Source organism: Chiroxiphia lanceolata, chromosome 7, assembly GCF_009829145.1.
Source record: "Chiroxiphia lanceolata isolate bChiLan1 chromosome 7, bChiLan1.pri, whole genome shotgun sequence".
Classification (NCBI taxonomy): domain Eukaryota; kingdom Metazoa; phylum Chordata; class Aves; order Passeriformes; family Pipridae; genus Chiroxiphia; species Chiroxiphia lanceolata.
Window position 1 is genome coordinate 24,730,641 of NC_045643.1, and position 21,847 is coordinate 24,752,487.

At 48.8% G+C, this 21,847-nt stretch overlaps 1 protein-coding gene across 1 annotated transcript in view; it reads right to left on the bottom strand.

Annotated features, from left to right (window-relative positions):
* The window catches only part of IGFBP2 (insulin like growth factor binding protein 2), a 58,840-nt gene extending 38,331 nt beyond the window's left edge, over positions 1-20,509 (bottom strand). Inside the window, exon 1 of the mRNA XM_032692898.1 lies at positions 20,006-20,509. Within this exon, the coding sequence (XP_032548789.1) occupies positions 20,006-20,405 (400 nt within the window). The 5' untranslated portion in view covers positions 20,406-20,509. The remainder of the gene's footprint in view (positions 1-20,005) is intronic.
* Between the last annotated feature and the right edge of the window lie 1,338 nt (positions 20,510-21,847).

Consider the following 21,847-nt stretch of genomic DNA (forward strand, 5'->3'; position numbering starts at 1 on the left):
TTTCTCTTTTCCCTTGCTGTATCATGAGTGCTCTGCTCCTGCTCTCCTTGCCCTCACAAGCAGGAAGTCACAGTCTGACCGCGCTCAGGGAGCAGCTATACTTGATGTCAACCACAGAGCCATCAGCCTTGGGGTGAGCACAGCCTTTCTGCCATGGTGCAATGAGATCGTCCCAGATCCAGCCACATCATTGCACAGGGACATTTCAGTGCACACAGAGGGTACTGTGTGTCTATCTGGGCACGTGAACTTGTAATTTCATATCAGACACTCTGAAGACAGGAGTACAGATACAAAAGCACAAAACCCACATACCACGACTGTGTAACAAAGAAAGTTCCCTAATCCTTCTCAGATACACTTTGGGTCAAATCCAGCTGCAGGCAAGGATGATGGGGAAAGGCTCCCACTGACCTTCTGGGAGTTACACATGATCTTCATGTAGATGCACTCACACAGGGCACAGCCAGTTAAGCACAAGGCTGGCGCTCTTCAGTGAATTTGCAAGCTTGGCTAGTGAAGCCAAAGGGTTTCCAATTTCAATAAAGCAAACCACTCCCAGTTTTTTCACCCTTGCTCTGTCAAGTCTTAAAGATACCAAAAAATAAAACAAAACTCCCAAACAAAATAAAACGAACAAAAAACCAAAACCAACCACACACACACAAAAAAAAAAGCCAACCAAAAAACAGACCAAAACAAAAAAAAAAACAGGAACAAAACCACAGATGCACACAAAAAAACCTCCTAAAGTAGGAAAAATTATGGAATACAAAGGACTAATACAACCATCACTCATATGGATGACAATATCCATAGCACTTGCCTTTGTTTTTCTTGCTCATTAAGTATCTTAGATTCCTACTGTTGACAGTAAGAATTGCAAGTCCTAAAATCTACAGGATGACAAGTATCCAGCTAGGGTTAGTGCACATGGCTGCACTGACCGAGCTGTTCAAATTTTATGATTATTCCAGTGGTACAATTTTGTCAGAGACACTACAGTTTCAATTTACAAAACATCAGAAATTAACTGTGAACTGCAGCATATAGAGAATAGCTAACTGTCAAAACAAGACAAAAAAACCCAAAAGCATTTTCACCAGTAAGATCTTTTCAGTACTTAAAAAAACAAACACCCACAAAAACAAATAAACAAAGAAAAACAAAAAACCAAACAGTTTTTCATCATTTTTCTGACCCTAAATTAGATGACTTCTTGTTGTGGCTCATGATCAAAAACAGCAGTAACATATTTTCAATCTTTTTTCCATTTTGGTCTGAAACCTATGAATTGTAGCAAAGACTTTTAATAAAAGGAGAACCTGTACAAATTGAGATACAATGCAAGAAAATGCTTAGCTGTATTACAGAGCTGGGCTCTGCTCTGTAAAATGCTGTTTCAGCAAGAAAAATAAAAGAAAAGATAATAAGACATTTATTCTGACTACTGGAAAATACAGATGTTAGTCCTAGATCATATCCTGTTCAAAACAAAAGCTATGGGAGGAGAAAAATTTTTTTAAAGTATTGGAGTCACTACAGCCTTTTCACAGAGACAGAGAGAAGCAACTTGAATATAAATAAGTGTCCAAAATAGGTCAGCACTCTTTTCTTGGCCACTGAAGTCTGATACTTTTCACTTGAGGTTATCCTGGACATTGGTGGCACACACTGCAGGGACAGAGGCAGCTCTGAGCTTAGTGTGAGTCCCAGGGCCCAAGCACAGCCCTGCAGTGACAGGCTGGGGCTCACACACCGAGCACCACCAGGCCTGCTCCGGGCAATGGCCACACACTCTGTGGCAGTACCTGCACGGGTTTGCTATCCAATCTCACTCCTGTTCTAGGAGTGTTTTGAAATTCTGTGTGTGTGCAGACAGATCTCGGCTTATCAAACAAGAAGCATGATAAGAGACAGGAGGTTTTCCACAGCCCCTACACAAAGACCCACCAGCTCCATGCATTCAGCCCCAAGCATCCCAGCCACAGCCTGGCAGGAAGCAACTCTCTGGGCCAAGGCAGGACTTGGCCCTGCACAACCCAGCTCTTGAGGTGGGTGGGCAAAGCCACTGCCTTCCCACCAAAGGTTACAATCCCTTAAACCAGAGCAGAGAGCAGTTTTAGACCCAAAAATCAGGCCATGAGGTACAGAGTATGCAGCTCAGCTGCTCTGCCACTGCTTCCATGGGGGAGGCTGGTAGGAGCATCAGGCTGCAGGAGAGCCACAGGTTTTCTCTCTCTCTCTCTTTTTTTTTTTCTAAAGGAAAAAAGTGAGCAAGTTATTTCTCTAGCACCCAGAGGCAAGCCTGCCACTCCAGGCTCGGCAGCATTCCTGCCTAGCTCGGCTTGTTTACCACCAATAAAAAGCCCATTAGTTGCACAATGTGCCTGTTAAAAATAACTCAAAAAAAATCATCACTGGCAAATTAGTAAGACATCAGAACACGCAGACACCTCAGCATGGTGTTATGGAAACCACAGAGGAGTCAGACTTCCCTCAGGAGTTTTTCCCATGGAAGCAGAGTCCAAAGATTTCTCTCCCTTTGAGTGGACCCAACCTCACTTGAAGGGCTCAGGACCAAAATGTAGCAGTCACCCAGTCAACCAACGCAGGGTTTTTGATCAAGTGACTTCCAGAGAAACTAAATTCACCAGGCTCAAATGCTATGGGGTTTGTGCTAATGAGAGCACAAGGTGTGCCTCACACAGGGGCAGCCAGAGGAGGAGACTGTCATGCCCTAAGGCATCCCCAAAACTTCGTACCCCTGCCCAGGGTCCGATACAGCAGCAGCAACAGGTGCTGACTCAGCACACCCCGGTCTCTGGCCATCAAGGACCCTGCTTTAAAAGCATCACTGGTGTAAAAACAAAAGGAGGCATGGGGTGAATCATAAGCTGCCCTGCTTTAGGGACTGGTCACTCACCACCAGTCTCCTGTGGGCACTGCTGGCACAAAGAGAAAGAACTACATCTCCGGTACGTATTTTAACATAACTGCTGAACAAAAAATAACCAGCTCCCAGCCCATCCCTGACCATTTAGTGTCCCAAACACAAAGTCTGTTCTTGCTACCTGCCATGCACAACATTGCTCTCCAGCTAAGAAGCCTACAGCAGCACAGCTTGGACCTTGCAGACAGGGCTTATTATGCCTTTTCTGACCAGTGCCTCCAAATTTGTGCAATTCAGGGGTCACTCAAAGGCTAACCCCAGGGTTCACACAGGCAGTACAAAGAGTGGAGGCCCTGCCTGGCTTCCCACATGCCTCCTCAAGCACGCAGAACACCGGACACAAGGGAAAAGGTAGAGTAAGGACAGGAAGGTACTGCCCTGTGGGTTGCAAGCAGAAGAACTGAGGGTTTTTACAATACTGTCCTTCTCTGCAAACTCCTCTAAATGCTGAGCAATCCCAGGAGCTGCTCTAAACTCAAGAGCAATATTGCTTTTCCTCTCTTGTCCGGTCAACTTACATGGAGACTGCCCCAAATCCCCAGCATCACCACCATCACCACCATTGACTATTTAGGGAAAACCTGAAGATACTACTTTGCATTTTGCAGTTGTGAAAAAGGATAAGGATTCCCTTCTGCTGACAAGAGGTTAAGAGGGGATTTCAAAAACACTTGCAAATATCCAAAGTGATGAATTACCTTTTTACAAGAGAACACTTTCTCTTCCCATGCCCACACTGGAGAGCAAATGTATTTTTCAGATAATGCACTCGATCCTCCAGATTTGTGTGAATGAAAACAGGGTCACAAGCAGGTGAGCAAGCACTGAGCTAAAGCCTGGATGAAAACAGAATCTCTGAATATAAGAAGCAAAAACATCCATCAGCACAGAAGCTCCATAGTACCTGCGTTACTTCTGTGACTAAGAATTCTCCTACAGAGCCCTGAACACTGAAAATTCCCAGGAAAGATCTAAATGCCACATCAGAAACACTCACCATCTCCAGACTGGAGGACAACAGCTGGAAAAGCCACACGGACTTACATCCAGGGGAAAAAGAGCTCCTCTCAACTCGGGAAGGAGAAACAAACAGGCAAACCCACTCTCACCTAACATATTAATTCAGGTGGGACTTGATGAAGACAACAGAGGAATAAGAACTACAACGAAATTAGTAGCCAGTGTTTTAGGTGGGATGATGAAGATGCTCAGTGATCAACTGTGATCACCTTCAGCTGTAAATGGGTGAGAACTACTTCCTTCACAGGGTCTGTGTTTCTGAAACCTGCATTATGATTTTAAAGTTGTGCTCAGGAAAAGCTTTCCCACTGCCAACAAGCCCCTCGACAATGATTAAACAAGTAACAGCAGCAAGGTTATGCTAAGAAAGAGCTTAACCTATTAAGGTCCCTAGCAGATACATTTTTTAACAACCAGCAAAGGAGGGTGGTTAAAATCAGACGCAAACCGTGATGACCAGTGACACACTCCATGCTCATCCCTGCTACATCTACTGCATCCAAAACAATTTTGGAGGAGAGGGCAGGAGAGGTGACTCCACTCCAGCAGATTTCACACCAGATAAGAGTATGGCATTGTCTGTGCCCTGCTGCTGCCAGGCAGCATGCCAGCACAAACAGCGTGCAGGTGCTCCAGTTGCTTTGACAGCATCACAGCCGTATCCTCGGGATGGATCCAGACTATGATCTGCCAGCCAAGCCACATGCACACCCCTGGTGTCGATGGCCATGGAAACCGAGCTTCACTTTGACCCTGCTAGGCTGGTTTTGGGTGCAGGGCCGGCACAAGGAGGTATGTGGGGGTGCAAGCCCCAGGAGCCTGCAATAAAGGAGATTTGTGTGGCTGGCAAGTGTGAGGTCTCCTGGGAACAGCCCTTTTACTGGGCTCCAGATGCTGTGGAGTGATTGCTTATATGAAGGCGGGGGAGGCCTCTTTACTGTTTCTCATTTCCTCTTTTTTTGCTCCCCCCCCCCCCATTTCCTGGTTTTGTTCAGAAGCACAAGAGAGTCATTCATCATTTTTCTTCCAGCACAAGGAGTGCTCTCACCTCCCCCTCACCCCTAAATCCCTCCCCACCAGGAAAGGGCAAGCGTTCTCCAGCCAAAAAGGCTCGCAGCAGGGAAGGCAAAGCTCCCCAGCTTCTGCAAGCAGCTCCAGCACAAAGGGCCACATTCTCAGCTGGGTTCAGTGGGTGCCAGCCCCCAAAGGATGAAGGCCAGAACTCAATGGCAGCAGAAATGCTAAGTCAGAAAACGGATATCAGCAGAGGAGGAGAGCAATTTGCACCGGTCTGAATTAAGAGACATGCAAAGCAGAGAAGAATTTGCATGCTGAGGAGAAAGACAGCACGCCAGGTAACCAGAGAAAAAGAGGTAAAAGTCCACATATGTCTCAGCCTGTGTGCCATGATGGTCACTCAATTCACCAAAATCTGGGAAAACTTTCCTGTGGACTTGGCCCTACATCCACTGGAAACTGGATGGGCGCTGGTCCAAGTGCAGTTCAGGCACTGGATTTGCATCATGCTACGTGACAGCAAGCCACCAGCCCCAGGTTTGGGATGGGCTCGCAGGAAAGCCCTGATCAGCTTGCAGGAGGGAAGAAAGGGGGTGGCTACAGATGCAGACATTTAACCCATCCAGAAGGCCAACAACACCCCTGGAAAACTTCATTACAGAGCTTTGCTCCAAAGTCCACTTGGGTTCACAGTCACACTGCTCTCTCCACAGCTTCTTTCTTGATGGCCTCTCTTTGCCCCACCTTGGAGGGAGAGTGCCAGGACGAAAACACCTCAGTACAGCTGCAACAGAGAAGGCAATCTCTCTGCAAATGCCCTTGAGAAAGAGAGCAAGTAGGAAAGTAGGAAAACTCCAAATTCTTGCATGTTTTTATAAAGCAACTGTGCATTTTCATAAAAAGCAGGACAGTGCAAACACCTGGGGTCTGTTTGGGGCCATTTGGTTTGGCTGATGACCTGGAAAAAAAGGAACTAAAACTGGACATATAGAAAACATTCCAGGTTTTGGTTTTGTTTGGGTTTAATCACAGCAGTAACAGCAACCAAGTCAGAAAGGTTGGCTTATGGTCAAACCCAAGGCTTCTTTTTGGTTCTTTTAGAGGGAAAAGAAATAGAAGATTGCGGTCAGTACTGGGGCCAGTTGGGTGGAGGGGAGCCTGCATGCCAGCAGCTCCACCAAGGAGGTATGTTTATGGTCCAATTTCAGCAAAAACTGAAAGCCACCAAGAGCCTGGCCATTTGGGACTAAAGTCTTCCACACCCACTGAGCCCGAGATCCTGCTCAGCTCCTGCAGTTGCTGCTCGGGAGGTTCATCAAGCCCAGCGGGATCACTGTGCTCCTCCAGGCTCTCCCCCAAACACCACCAGATGCGTACACCCACTGAAATGTCAGCATTTGGCAAAACCCAAGAGTTACAGTGCAGGAGCCCAGACAGCTTATGTTCATCTGTCAGGCAAAGGAAAAGTTTGGGGTGACTTTTCACACATCCTGGGTCAGTGGGTAAACTGGTGACATGTTCTTTCGCACTGCTCTTGAGAGTGTGGATGTTCATTCCCTCTGCTTTCTTCAAAGGTGCTCAAGTGGTGAACTTTTTTAGCTGCTGGTCTCCCTAAATATCTTTGCAAGATTGTTCTGAGGTTCCTTTGTGTTCCCATGGAGAAATGCCAGTATTTCAAAGTTACCAGAATAAAACCTTAGATTTGGCTTTTTTTTTTTTTTTAGTGGTTTGGCAGCCAAACCAAAATTATCAGTCCCAAGCAGGAACCAACATGTGCACTCCATCGTACTCCAAACCCAGAGTGTGTCACCTCCACAGCTCCCAGACATGCTCATGCAGAGCTCTGCCCTAACCCTCCCACTCCAGCAGGATATCCCCTGACAGCTCCTCTCTCTGGATCAATGGCAAGTTTCAGCAGGTCTTCACTGAGCCAGACAGGTCAAAATGATCCTTCTAGCACCCTGCTAAAAATATGCAAAGTAAATATGAGAGCAGGCAAGGGGAGAGAAGATGAGGCTGGCAGAAATGCAGCAAAAGAGTATAAGAAGAAGAAAGAGAATGCAGAACTTTATATCAGGAAAATAAACTTGTTGACCCGAAAAAAAAAAAAAAAGGTAATGGGAAAAATGTACAGGGCTCTAGGGAAAAAACAGCAGCAAAGGAAGAAGGCAAGAGGGACTGGGATGAACATGCCAGTCTGAATGCACATGATCAGTACGGGTATAGCAATGCATATTTTCTTCTCAGCACTAAGGAGATACCAGAGGGCCCACAAAAGCCTTTGCAAGTTAAGACCAAGCTCTTGACTTCTCCCAGGTGCAGCAGCTGCTGGATCATTCCTTACCCATCAGGCTCTCATCCTAAAAAAACCCAGACTTCTTCTATTGCAAAGAGTATTTTTAAAAAATCAAAAAATCCCAGGGAATTTTGCACTGGAGCCTTTTTAGTATTTTCCCCACCCTGGCATCTTTAAACTAGGCAACACGTAGCATCATTATTTTTTTTTAGTGTTCATCAGTGGAGGAAATAGCAAGCTATTCAGTCTAAGAAACTCTCCTAAGACACAGTACCATTACTGAATCTTCCAGGACCAAAAGATAAGCATGCCCAAGAACAACACACCCAGAGAACGTGCCTCAGTTTCCCAGACTTCCAGGTGGAGCTTTTACAGTGCAGCAGAGGCCAAACAGCCAGTCTGTGCCTGGGGGCAGCAGAACCACAGTCGGGGGGGAGGGATGGGATTAATTACATGAATAACAAAAAGCCGGATGCCAGCCCCCACCCCACACAGCTCAGCAGGAATGAAGAAGGGAAGCGAGCAGCTCAAAACCCAGCGGAGCTCCCAAATGAGGCCAGGCTTACCCTATTCCAGCTACAAACCTGCATCTTGGCCTTCACAAGGGCCAGGAAAAGCCCTGCGCATTTTCTTTAAAAAGGAGCACAACAGTGAAAAGCCCCCAGTTGGAGAGTTTTCCTTTCAGCCTGACCTGGACCGTCCTGTGCATCCGCCACGGGGGCACGGCCACCGGGAGCCAGCTCGCCCGCTCGGGGAAGAGAAAGGGAAGTTAATTTTCGCAGCCAAAAGAAAATAGGGAGTTCTTTTCAGATGGCAGGAGTGTAACCGTGACATTTAGTCACTTACTATTTCTTCTTCCCGAGTACATCTCTCCACAGGAAAGCCCCCGGACAAAAGTACCTCCAGACAGCATTGTAACACATGTTTGCTCAAAATTCGGTGTCTAAACCCACTCCTGCGGTCCCTGCTTCGGCTCCTTGGGAAACTGGGGGGAGACTCTGGGGGGAAACTGGGGAGATTCAGCCTCGCTCACTCTGTGCCTTGGCTACCTTAAAACAGATGCATGTCTCTATCTGGGAAAAGGGCAAACCTGCAACCCAGCTGAAAATAGCAGAGTCCCACTCTATCCACGACACGGCAGCCAGGACAGGATGGCAGAACTGGCCTGCACCGGCAGGGCTCAGGGCATAGGGGAACCGACGCCACTTCTCTGGCTCTGAAATACAGCTATTCACCACCATCAGGATGGGGAAGTCCCATTTGCTCCACTTTTAGATGCAGTGGTGGGTGTCCCTACCCGATGGCGTCGGAGCTCCCCAGCTCCACCGCGGGCGCAGTATCTGATCTGCAATCTCCTAATCCCTGCCAGGCTTTGACTACATGCCCTCCAGGCACCATGCATGCTTCCACAGCTGGAGAAAGGAGAGCAGCCCAGCTGAGGGCTACTCCAGTACAAGGCAGGTTGCACACTTTGCACAAATAAGCCCCAGGTACTGGCGGCAGACATGCCGCGGACACCGCTCAGACTGCGACTTCAGGGATTTCCAAAGCTCAGCCAGTCTGCCCCTGCTCACAGAGGTTACCTTTGTTGCTCTGTGACTGCACTAACTGCAGTCTTGCATTGCAGGCTCTTTCTGCCACATAGCCTGAAGTCCCACCCATCCACAGCTCTTTCTTGGGCAAAATTTTGGTAACATCCCCCATTTAAAAGGTTTTATAAATTCAGTGAGAGTCCACTGCTTCAACAGAAGAGTTGCAATAGCTTAACGCAGCCTGTACAAAGATTCTCAGAATGTGGTTTGTATGGCAGTGGGCAGCCCATAGTGGGGTGTAAATGTTCCCACAGGAGCATTCACACACTCAACACTAAGCTTGATGTCAGTCTTTAACATGGCTGATGATGACAGGAGATAAACAAGATGCATAATTTAACTGCCAAAAATGCCATGTCATCACCGGATGCCATGGAAGGAATGTGCATTCAGTTGACTATCCCCACATAGGCAGGGAAAAGCAAAAGAGAAGAACTGGGGAAAAAAAAAAAAACAACTACAAAAAACCACAGACTCAGTTAAATGTTTATGGGGGCCACTGTATTTCAGTCTCAAGCAGTTTTTGAGGTCAGCTGAAACGGTTTAGTTCTGCTAGGGCATATCAGCTCCAGGGGACACAATACTTCCAACAACAACAACATGGAGGCTGAGCTCTCCTAGCTTGTAACTCAAGATAAAACCACATCTGGGCAGGGCTGTGCTTCCACTGGGCACAACCCAAGTGATGGGACCTCCCTTCTCACCATGGCTCTTGCTCCAGGACATACAAGGTGTCAGGAAATCAGAACAGGTAGCCGACTGGTTTTGTAGGAGCAACCCCAAATTGGTCTTGTGCATGGAGTTCTTCCTATCCCAAAGCCTCAAGACACAGCAGTGATGTACACAGGCAATGATTTGCTTGCTTCCCCCAGCACTTGAAGCCCCACTGCTGGAATTCAGGTCTCCCAACACAGAAGCAGCAGCCGGCAGACCAGGCTGTGCTTTGGAAATCCCTTCAATCATGGGCTGAGCGGTATCGGCAGCATTATGGGTTTCCATAGCACTGTTCCCACCTCACAAGGCTCATTCCACACTCTTTTCAAAATTCCCAATTTGTGCACTGCTGGCTACCACCTAAGACAGGATTACGGGTGTCATGGACCTTTGGCCAGGTTGGTCTACTGCCCAGTCATATCTCCACTGCCCGAGCATTTTCAGCATGCTCTGAATTTGCAAAGGTCAGTTTCAATATGTGCAGGACCAACTTAATGGCCAGGAGTTAACATAACAAATCCTTGAAACCAGCCTGATAAAAAGAATAAACAGAAAAATGGAGGACAGCAGCAACTGAAATCCATAACAAACATTACTAGAAAGACCAAAGCTTTCCAGCCATCTGAGATTAGAAGAATCTATGTCTGCATTTTCATTTCTTACTCTTTTTACAGGGCACATTTTGTTAATGCTGAAAACTCTGTGTTTCGGCCCTTTGTCAGCTGAGCTGGCCTTAGTGCCTGCAAGATGAGGGTCACAATTCTCAACAGAGCTGAGCACCAACCAAGCCACTCTGTGTGGTGGGACCTGCAGGAACTTTACCTCCTCACTGGTCAGCTTTCTCAGGTTGAACTCACTTAACCCAAAAGGGGTGGGGGAAAAGTCAAGCCCGGTTCACAAAGGTGGAGCTGAGCAGAAAGGAGGGGTTAGACTCAAAAAGAGAATCCCTGTCCAAACACAAGTATCTGAATCAATACGCATAAAGCAAACACTGGAACTACCAGCAAGCAGTGTGCATTTTGCACACCTGCCCCTTATCAGCAGGCAAACCTCAAGACAACATCAGCACTTCTAAAAGGGGATTAAAATAAAAGCCCACTGAGTCCATGGACAACCTTTGTTTAAAAGCCATCTGAGACCTGGTAAGTTTCTGCAGGCTGACTCCCCACAAACGTAAGCAAGGGAAAGTTATCAGCTCTGGGCTCCCAAAATATTTACTCAATCTAACATTACTCTGAGTACACTCAATCAAACCTTTCCAAAGTCCTGTGCTGTCATTTTTATGGCATACCCTTGACCAAAATTCAAGTGCAGAGCACTTTTTCCCAAGGGTATTTCCAAGCACTTCACTACCATAAAAGCAAATGTCCCTGCAAGGTAAGAAACCCATTCTAATGGGTAGAGGAGACTAAAGGTCTGCAGCCTCCAGTGTGCAACATCCAGGGGTCAGATCTGAACACTGCATCAAACTGAAACTGTGAGAGTAATTAAGAAGCCTAGATGAACAGCTTGAGATGAGCAGGGAACAACAAGCTGAGAGAGGACTCCCTCATGGGGCAGGCTGCGGTGCTTAAGTGGCTGCAATTGATCTAAAACTTGAGTTTAGATCTCATCTAGCCAAAAGCCACAGCTTGGGAAGCATGTCTGGTGGAGGATGTCGGTATACTCTGTGAGTTTCCTCACAAAGGCTTGGGATAGCAGTTCTTATTTTTAGTACTATTTTCATTTCTTCATGTAATGAGTTCAGTGTTTCAGACAGCCCTGGAGGAGCAGGAAGGACAAGTCCCATAATAAAACTAATTAATTCATGTGGAATTTCTAGCCATTATTGTGAAAGTGGACAAATTCCTCACTTCTGAAAAGCTGCCAATGTGGCCATTAATCTGGCTGTGGTCACAAGCAGGATTCTTGTGGCCTCCTGCAACACTCAACCAGCCCCCAGGACAGAGGCTGCAGAAACCAAAGTGGATGTTATTATTTCCTCACACCAACTCCCACAGCCCGAGTTTTACTAGACAAGATAGTTACCTCAGAGGGCTCCATGCCAAATTCCTCCCAGTCCCCCTAGACCAAGAATCAACCCAAATCCCTCAATAATACACAAGAATTAATGGAATCTGTCTCACTCCCTGCAAGCTGAGGGTGACAGGGTCTGTGGGGTCTGGCAAGGAAAAAAAGCAGAGAATAAACTTATTTTAGTTACTAAAATCAACAACAAAATGACTCAGAATTCCCACAGGGAGATGACCTGTTGTGCCAGAAGGCACCATTTTGCCATAGTCTCACTTTTTTCTCCCAGTTCTGGAGTGCTCTTTAAATTCAGTGATGGATTGGTGGGCCAGCCTCCAAATAGTATCTCTATTTTTGACCCAGCATCCAGTCCCAGGAATGGCAATATTCCCTGAACACCGCCAGAAACGCAGATCTTCTGCCCCAAATGCTCTCTATAATGGACCGTCTATAACAACCTGGATTTCTAACAAGTATGGCACAAACCATGGAAGCAGTCCCGTTCACTATGGCCAAAGGAAGAGGTACCCAACAATGGCCAACCATTGCTCTTTCCCTCCTCATCCCAGCAAGCACTGCTGAGAGATGGACGTCAGCTACCCACCCTTTTCTAGTTAGAAAACAGCAAGAAGAAAACATGGAAAGGTTTCAGACAATCTGCTCACCAAGCCAATAGAAATTCATTAGCTTGGACTGTGTCTTCTACAGCTAGTCAGAAGAGCTAAGAACAGATTGCTCTGGCTGAAGTCTGAAAAGTAGTATCTTATGGGGGAATCTTGCTGTAGTTTCAATCAAAAATACTGGGTGAAGCTTCATGAATTTCCATGACATTATAGGACTACAGGACTCTCCCATAGATGTTGTCATGCAAGTGACTGCAATGCACTGTGTGTCACTTGTAGGCATCCTGCATCGCCTAGTTACAAGGACAAGCTGCAAGGAGGCACAAAAACTCCTCTCTAAAATATTCTCCAGTCAGTAAGGTGTTGAAAATGTTATTAATTTCAAGAGCAGAGTATTAGAAATCCCCTCATCCTACCTGAGCTGGTTTATCTGCAGAAAATTGTAAGAAAAAGCAGGGATTTCAACACAGCCCAATTCCCACCAGTGCTTTGTGTCACTCTCAATTACAGTCCAGAATGAAATACCAAGAAATCGTTCCTCACAGCCGGCAGAATTAATGGGATCTTTGACTACAGAGAGCACCAGGCAGTGAACTTGTTCCCTTACCAGCCAAGAGGCACAGTGCAGCTTTCTTCAGAATAAAAGCTGCAATGTCAAAGAATAGTTTAAGGCTTATAAGTGACCTGATGTTTCCCAGTATTTCAGTCCCTAAGAAAGGTACATGATTAAACAATTTATTTCTACCATAAGCTGATGTAGCAGGAGACTTTATCTTCCCACTGGTATGTCGGTTAATGACATGTGGAGAAAAACACTGAGCAGAAATCAATCAATAATGCAGTTACAAAAAGCTGTCAAATGCTGGGCTGCAGCAAAGCTCCAATAACTGAGCACTAACCCCTATCTCTTAAGCCTTTGCCTAGGATAGCCACGACATCACGTGTTCTGGTAATTAGGTGTCAACTTGCCGTTTAATGAGGTCACGCTTGGCCACTCTGTGAATGAGAAACACCTCCCATCTTGCTGGCAGTGACTTCTGACAGTAGGCAAAGATGTTTCAGTCAGACTCAGTCTGCTGAAGGTAGTTTGTGGAAATAATAATACTACATTTGCAATCTGATAAATTGGCAGAAAACTCATCCTTCCAGAAAAGTGAAGACTTGGTTGGGTTAACTCTCCGTCATGGCTCAGCTGGGTTCCAAACAAAATCCAAGACCTGTACAACAGAGCATGAGGATGTGTACCAGGACAGGGAGGGAGTGGGGCATGACTGCCATGACATCAGCTCAGCAACCAAGAATAATCTACACAATATGTCAAGACCACCAGCAAGGATTTTTCCTTCTCTCACGAGTCCACACCAGGACCATGCACCATGGTTAGGCTCCAAATCCCACAGCATATGAGGCACACGAGGCACCACGTTGGTGCACTGGTGCACATGTGTAACACAGCTCCCTCCCATGGGAAGACGTGGGGGACTAACGCTGGAAAACCTGCCCCTTTTGGCAGATGGAAACAGCGAGGACGAGTTGGAAAGCCAAGCCCACTGTGTTCAATGTCTGTTCCTAAAGGACACCCTCAAATGGGCACTGATTCAAGCAGCACCTCCCCAAGGGACAGCTGGGATGAAGACAGGTGGAAGCGATAGTGGGAGCATTTGCAATGGCAATGGCTTTGCATCTCTCTAACAGAAGGGGCCTGCTAAGCAGTCACAGGAACATATTTACATATTTCACCCTGATTCAGTGAAAGAAAACAGGAATATTTATGCCTGGAAATTCAGTACACCCCCCAGCTCAGCCCTCCTTCTGGAACAGAAATGCTTTACAAAGCATCTTTACATTCTACCTTGGCCTTCCTCTTGCTCTGTCAGCAAACGATCCTCCCTGAAAGAATCACAGTCCCAGCAGGGAAGGCAGATTTGACCATGCTCAGAAAGCTGGAATTGCCCAGTTCAAGTAGAAATGCAAAAAATCCACCAGGGAAACTACTCCTCCTCCTAGCTCCTTAGAGAAGAACATGTGACCAGGAAAAGCAGGTACTGGAGTGCTGCTGGCTGCTGGGATGAAACCCTGCCTTCACAAATCCAGTTGTGTTTGTGGGTAACAGCGACAGCTGCCCATCGGGCAGATAAATTAGCCCCAGCTGATACTGCAGCCAGGTCTAGTACAGAGCCATACACAAAGACACCTCTCACATTCCAGTTTTCACTGTTTTGCCTTCTGAATTGTTTATCTCGGCTCAATTCCTGGATGTGGATAAAACAAACGACATGGACTTTCTCACAGACAGGGCTTCTTGCTGTTCCCTTGACAAATACCATACTCAGTGAGTATGAGCCTGAAATCCAGAGGAAAGGAAACAACTGCAAAGGGCAAGAAGGAAACAGATCATTTGCCAAGGGACAGCACGAAAACACATTTCTGCTTTGGGTCAGAGCATTGAAATCTTCCCAGGCTTCCCTCTCCCTCCAAAACACCATTTTCACACCAGCATCACTCCCACCATGGCAAACACCAGTGGGACTGAGACAGAGGGTAGCATTATTTTCAAGAAGCTACTTCACAAAGGTGTTATTTATTGTCTTAGAAGATGATAGGGCCCAACCAGGTTAGCTTTTGACCAGACATAGCTACCACAAAGGAGTGTGGAGACCTGGTCCACCTACTGGCAAAGCCCCACAGACAGTGAGGACAGATGAGCTGTGTGGTTTTCTCATTCACTTATCATCCTCACAGCTGTTACTAATTGCATTTCACTTTAAATAATTTCTTCCAAGGCAAGGAGCTCTGCAGGCATTCAGCTTATCCTGGGCAGAGACACATATTAACAAACTGCTGTGGATTTGGTTCTTGCAGTTGGCTTCTCTGGTGTCTGGTAATGCCCAAGTTTGCATAAGCCAGACTGAACACACCTGGCTGCTGCACTTGGAACTAAACTCCCTCTTGCTCCTGTGCTTCTGTCTCAAAAGGCATCTAGCATAGGATGAGGAGGACGGACAATCCCAGCCTGGCTCTCCTCTACCCCTGGCCCACTTTTTAGCAACACAGTGCCTTCAGGGCCATCCACTGCTGCTCTGGATCCACCAACTTGATTGACAGGATCAGAAGTTGTGGGGGCAGAAGGACAGATACGCACATGCAGATGCAGATCATGACGGAGGCTTCATTTCTTTATTAAATCGGGAGAAAAGCAGAAGTCTTCCTGGCAATTCAGTGGACATGAAAAACGCATTCATAGCATTACTGGCATGGTTTTCAAGTTGCTGTTAAAATTCCACTTACATTATGCTACCTTCAACCTCAGAGTCTTCTGTGTTTTGGAGCAATACATTAAACTTGTCTTTTAGCAGCTGCATGCCAAGGGGAAATGAAGGTTTTGACATTTGACCCGTAAGGAAGGATGTGTGGCATTTGGAGCTACCCAAATAAGGATTTTAGTTGGATGCTAAAAGAAGCTGTGCTTTTAACAGTTAACTATTTTGACACTGTTTTTGTATCATGGGATTTCAAAGTGGAGTCCCTGATCAGGTGAATAAGGCAACCCCAGCCCTCCAAGTTCAAGTTTGCTTGCAGTTACATTCTTTGCACAGCTCTCTTTGCCTTTGGAAAGGTTACTTTTCACTGGCATGGACTAAAAAAAACACATTTGTTTCAATAAATAAGTGAGATTCCAAAGCAGGACTCAATAGCTAGCAGTGAGTTCTGAGGCAGACCCCACTGAATTAGTACAAGTATCCCAACAACAAAATAAACAGTACTACAAACACAACTGAACTGCACTGTCAAAGGGGAAAAAAATTCCCTGAACTGATCAGCTTTGAACAGTGGCTCAAAAACTTTTTTTCAGAGTAGAACAAGTTTTATTCGTAGGATCTTTTCTCCATTAGGAGAAGATAGATGTTCGTCAGCTATTCTCATAACTTGGGCAAGAATATTTAGGACATCTGCTGACATCATTAAGATCTGCCCTACTTCACCCCTTAGCATAAGTTCCTATGTTAGAGCAGCACTTGTCACCCTGCTGGGCACCCTGCTGCACCTTGAGCCAGTTCAAGTCATTGATCTGACACGTGTTTTCTGGAGCTGGCTTGCTGCAGGACTAGCTTCTGAACCAGCTTATTCTGACAGAAGGTGAGAGATGAACCCAGCAGAAGGACATGGCAGCTGAGAGCTGGAAAACACCACACAAGCTCCTGATTCCAGTTCATCATGGATAAAACAGAAGGCAGCATCCCCATCCTTCGGCTGAGATTGGAGAGGCTGAAAGACCTAATGGTACCTAAAATGCCTCTGAAAGCACATGGTGTCTCCAGGACCCATTTGGTCCTAGGTCACCCTAGACGGGTTTGAATAGAAGATGGCTATAGGGATTGGGACGTTATCTGTCAGGACACAGACTGCTAACACGATGAAAAGACAGCTGTTACTCTGCTCCCTGTGTCCTGAAGGACCTCGGGCACATCATTTAGTTCATCTGCAAAACAGCCAGATAATCTGGCTGAGGTGCTGGAGAATAAACACACTCAAGACTGGCACGATCTCTGCGAGCTTTGCGTGCACAGTAACAGCCCTCTGTCCCCAGGGCAGGTGGTTCCAGCCAGCAGCAGTATGTCAATTTGTTACACGATGACCTGAAACAAACTGTGAAGGAGTGTGGTGCAGTGGCGTATGAGACTATTTGAGAGGCCCTGATCCCAGGAGATGCTGAGCCTCTGTCTCGCTCCCACCACTAGTGGGAGTGGATGCACTCGCCTCCCCAGGGGCGGGGGTAGAAGTTCTCAGACTGATTTCCACAGACTGCTGCTATTTTGTTCCAACATTCCCAACATCTCCAAAATACCCAAAGTCTCTTGTGCAATGAACAACATCCCCAGCTTCCTAGCTACATGGTGGTTTATGTTACTTTCCGCCTACAACCATTTCAGGATTGGCTTTACAGACCTAACTGGAAGACTAAACAATGCTGGAGCCATAGCAGGAGAATTTGCAGAGTTTTATTCCTTGTTTCATTTGGGCAATCCTTCTGCCTCTCATCAGAGACAAAAAAACTTGCCAACCTCTTAATTTAGGAATAGCACGAGCTCTGCATTCCAGTCCTGAATCAGCCAAAGGAGCCTTTTCAAGCTGGAAAGGGGGAAAAGAGTAAATACCTTTAAGCATATTAAAAACAAAAAAAGGCACCACAAAACAAACCACACCAAAAAAACCTCAACACCTGCCTTTTGCAGGCAAAAACCTGCTCTTGGGGCACTCTTGAAAGTGGCTTAACATCAGCATTTGAAAGCAAGTTCCAGTCCCTGCTCTTTTGGGTGCCAGAGTGCTTTCCCTGTCACTGCTTAAAACGAAAAGCAAACTCACAGTCCCACCTATACATTTAGCAAGCACAATGCACATGGGAGCAACGATGTGAGTCTGAAGAGTATCAAGTGAAACTGGCAGGTTCCGATTTTGGTTTCGTTGTGGGTTTGGTTATTTTGGTTTGGTTGGGTTGTTTTTTTTTCCTAATGGCTACAACAACCTGTTGAAAGTTTTGTAATCTGAAGAGAGCAAAACCTTTTCTGGATGTCCAGGCTCCTTTGCCAAGACATGCTCAACTGTGAATATTCCAGCTGCATGTTTCACATCACGCTGGTTAGGGATGTGCCAGTATTTTTATTAGTCACCCCCTATGGATATTACAGAGCACTGCATACATTAAAGTGTTTTTAAACTGTGCTGTTTATGTCTGTGTGTATTACACACAGAGATACGGTCAAATAAATCACACCAATTGTAAAGGAATAAAGATAATAAAATCAAGCAAAATACCATGTGAAGTTAACATAATTCTTCAATAAAGTCCATTAAAAAAAAAAAAGGCAGCATTGACTCAGAAAAGCACCTCTCGGCCCATCACTGCAATGCCCTCCACCCCCCCAACTTCTTGTAAAAGCATAAGCCTGGAAGTCAGTGCCGATTCCTTAAATCAAAATGCCCTTGGCTTCTTCTGGAGAGTGTAAAATTCATTCCCTTAACACTCATATTCCATAGTCAAGGAATATTTCACATCAACGTGTTCTCCAGACTCCTGGTTCTCCACAGCCCTTCACAGCTGGGCAAAGGAGCATGGACAGGAGTCAGGACCAAAGCAGTCACAGGCTGGGTACATGAAGCAGCAGGTTGCAACGTGCAAAGTTTTCCCTGATGCTGATTTGTTTTCACTTGCCTCTCTCCATCTCTCCTCCTTGAGCAGAGCAGTGTGAGCAAGTAGTGTGTACAGGTACCCGGCTACATTCCCATCCTCACAGGAAGGGAAGCTAAGAGGTACAGCCCGGTTCAGAGCACTTTTAAATAAAGCCTCGAGAGGGGACGGAGGGAATTTAAAGTCGTGCTGCTGAACTACTTATGCAAACAGGGTCAGAGCCTCAGTCATAGCTAGGGGAGCAAAACCAGCAAGGAGGTAGAAGTCAAAGAGGGGTGATTACAAAGGAGAAAGTGCTGGTTTCTATTTCCAGCCTTGATTTGTCAATTTTCAACATCCCACGGAAAGGGAAAGAGCTTGCAGCCGATCGAAAGGGAAGTAGGCATTAATACAACCAAGCTCTGCTGTATCGGCAACCCCAGGAGCGCTTCCTCCCACAGCAATCACAGCAACAGGTCAGGAGCCTGTTGGTGTCCCTGTCCCCAGGGCTGTGCCCTCGGAAGATGCTTCTCTTCTCCCTGCACCCAGTGCCTGGACCAGGGAGGGCCTGAGGGCACCAGGACCCCCAAGGGAGCTGGCAGAGCACATCTCAGCTCCAAGGTGGGCTCTGCTGGAACAGCAGGCATAGGGAACGGGTTTCTCACACAGCAGGGCTCCCGCAGTCCCTCAGCCACCCCCTTCCCACCAGGTAGCACATGGTCCTCCGACTCTGCCTCTCCCCGCATCTTTGGGGCATCCATCACCCTTCAGGGGGATTTTAGTCCTCCACTAAACTCAAATCTGAACATCCACTTTCCTCTGCTCCCCAAAGGACTCCTCTGCCCCTCAGTTGCATCTCCCCAGATTTCACCCTTATCTGTCCCCATGGGGTTTTTTTCACTAGAAGACCCCAACCTCCAGCCTGCCCCCCAGAGCAGTCCCTGCATCCCCACTCCGTTACAACTGACCCCTAGGGTTCCTGTCCCCTGACAAGGAAACCTCTCTAACCCCCGGGGTAACTGCACCCCAAAATAGCTCATTTTCCCCACACCCCCAGGGACGCACTCATGGTTCATCCCCTCTCAGCGCCCTTCTCATTCCTGCCCCCTTTGTTCTTCCCTGGACTCTCTCGCTCCTCTCCCGCAGGGATTCCCCTTCCCTGCCCTTGCGCGGGGTCTCTCTTCCCCAGGAGGATCCCCTTTAGGTCACCCTTTAGGATTCCTTTGTCCCCCGGACCTTTCGGCGCCCCGCCGCCCCGGCGCTGCCCCCGGCACTCGGTCCCGAGTGCGCGGTGCCCCGCGCCCCACACCCGGTGCTCGGTGCACTGTCCCCAGTACCCATTACCCCGTGCACTGTCCCCAGTGCCCGGAGCCCGATGCACGATGCACTGTCCCCACTGCCTGGTACTCGGTGCACGATGCACTATCCCCGGTACCCGGTACTCGGTGCACGATGCACTATCCTCAGTGCCTGAAGCTCGGAGGGCGGTCCCCACCCAGCCCCAGGTTCCCGGTGGCCGGAGCGCAGTGCCGGGCGCTCTGTGCCCCGTGCCCGGTGCGCTGCTCTGGGCGCGCCGTGCCGGACCCGCGGTGCCCGGGGCCGGGCACTGCTCACCTGCGGGGCGCTCGGCGCTGGCGCCGTACTCGGCCGTGTCGCGGCGGCGGGCGCAGGTGCCCTGTCCCTGCACCAGGGCTTGCAGGGGCAGTTCGGCGCCGGGGTCGGGGTAGCAGCGCAAGCCGGCGGCGCAGCGCGGCGTGTAGACGCCGCACGCCTCGGCCTCCAGGCGGGCGCACACCGGGCAGCAGCCGCAGCCCGGCTCCCGCACCAGCTCGGGGCAGGGCGGGCGGGCGGCCGGGGGGCAGGCGGCCAGGCGCTCCGCCGTGCAGGGCGGGCAGCGGAACAGCACCTCGGGCAGCGCCGGCCCCGCCAGCGCCAGCGCCGCCGCCGCCGCCGCCAGCAGCAGCCGGGGCCAGGCGGCCCGCGCCGCGCCGCGACCGACCCCGCCGAGCGCCATGGCGGGACTGACGGGTGGCGGGGCCGGCAGGTGGACGCGCCGCTCGGCCCCCCGGAGGGGCGGCGCGGGGCGGAGAGCAGCGGAACCGGGCGGCACGGCCCGGCACAGCAGGGCACGGCACAGCACGGTTCGGCTCGGCTAGGCTCGACTCGGCTAGGCTCGACTCGGCTAGGCTCGGCTCGGCTCGGCTCAGCACGGCTCTGCTCGACTCGGCTCAGCGCGGAGCGGGGCTGAGCGGGGCCGGGCGCGCCGCGGCGCCGCCGGGTCCTAGAGCCGCCCCCGCGCCCGCCCCCCTTCCCCCGCGGGGGTCGGGGCTGCCCCTCCCGGAGGGGAGAGGGGATCAGGCCCACAGTGGGCTGGGGGCTGCCGCACAGGAGATTGGGGTTGACCCAAGGAGGAAATGGGGAGTCTGACCAACACGAGGCGAGGGCCTGCGGCATTGGAGACAAGGTCTCCCCACGGGGCATGTGGATCTGCCTCGCGATGGTGTTGGGGTCTGCCTCGCTGAATACAATGGGGCCAAGCACAGACGGAATCAAAAATGCCCTACAGAGACATCTAGTATATGGGGGGATGGAGATCCCACTCCACAAGGGGGCTGGGGTCATGCCCAGTGCTGGGAGAGGGGGAACTGGGTGATCTCCACATCCCCAGAGAGACATGAGAGGGTAACCAGGGGGTAGGCAAGGTCCCACTCTCACCCCACTGCCCCAGAAGTGCCAGGCCTATCATAAACCACCTCATTTCAGCCCAGGTCCCACCACAGGGATGGGGGCCAAAACCTTGGCTCAGGGGCAGTCCCGACATCCAGTCACCCACCAAACATTGGACCTAGGAGCCTGCTCCATGGGAACAGGACCCTGAGGTTGGGTAACACCCCTTGGAGATCCAGGGCTCCATGTCCATAGGGCTGCCCACAGGGCATTTCACCCACTGATCAAAGCTGCCTGCAGCCGACTCAGCACCTCCCCATGAGGCACTGCTCCATGAGGATGCCCAAAAGCTGCAGTACAACCAGAGGCACAGAAACAGAGCTCTCCAGGCTTTGGGGTTTTGGCGTGAAACACCCATTTCAAACCCTATCACTCCTGTCCCTGCTGCCTGACCATCACAGCTACGCCGAGGATTTTAAGTACAAGGGATATTACATAGAGGAGACTTTTTTCCCTAATTAAAAAATACTAACAACAAAGCCAAGAGAATGTTAATGAAGCTGGAAAACTTGGTTAATCTCTTTGTGGGGTGTATGGTTAAAGTCAGGCACTGAGCCTGAGTTCCCTCAGCCATGGGAAGGTCAGCTTTGGAGCAATTAAAGTTAAAATTTGCTGCTGTAATTTTTTGTTGTTCTGGTTTTGGGTTTTTTTCAAATTAAGAAAAATGCAAAATGCAGCTGTTGACTCTTCGTGCGACACAACTTTCAGCACAGGATTACTCATGGCTTT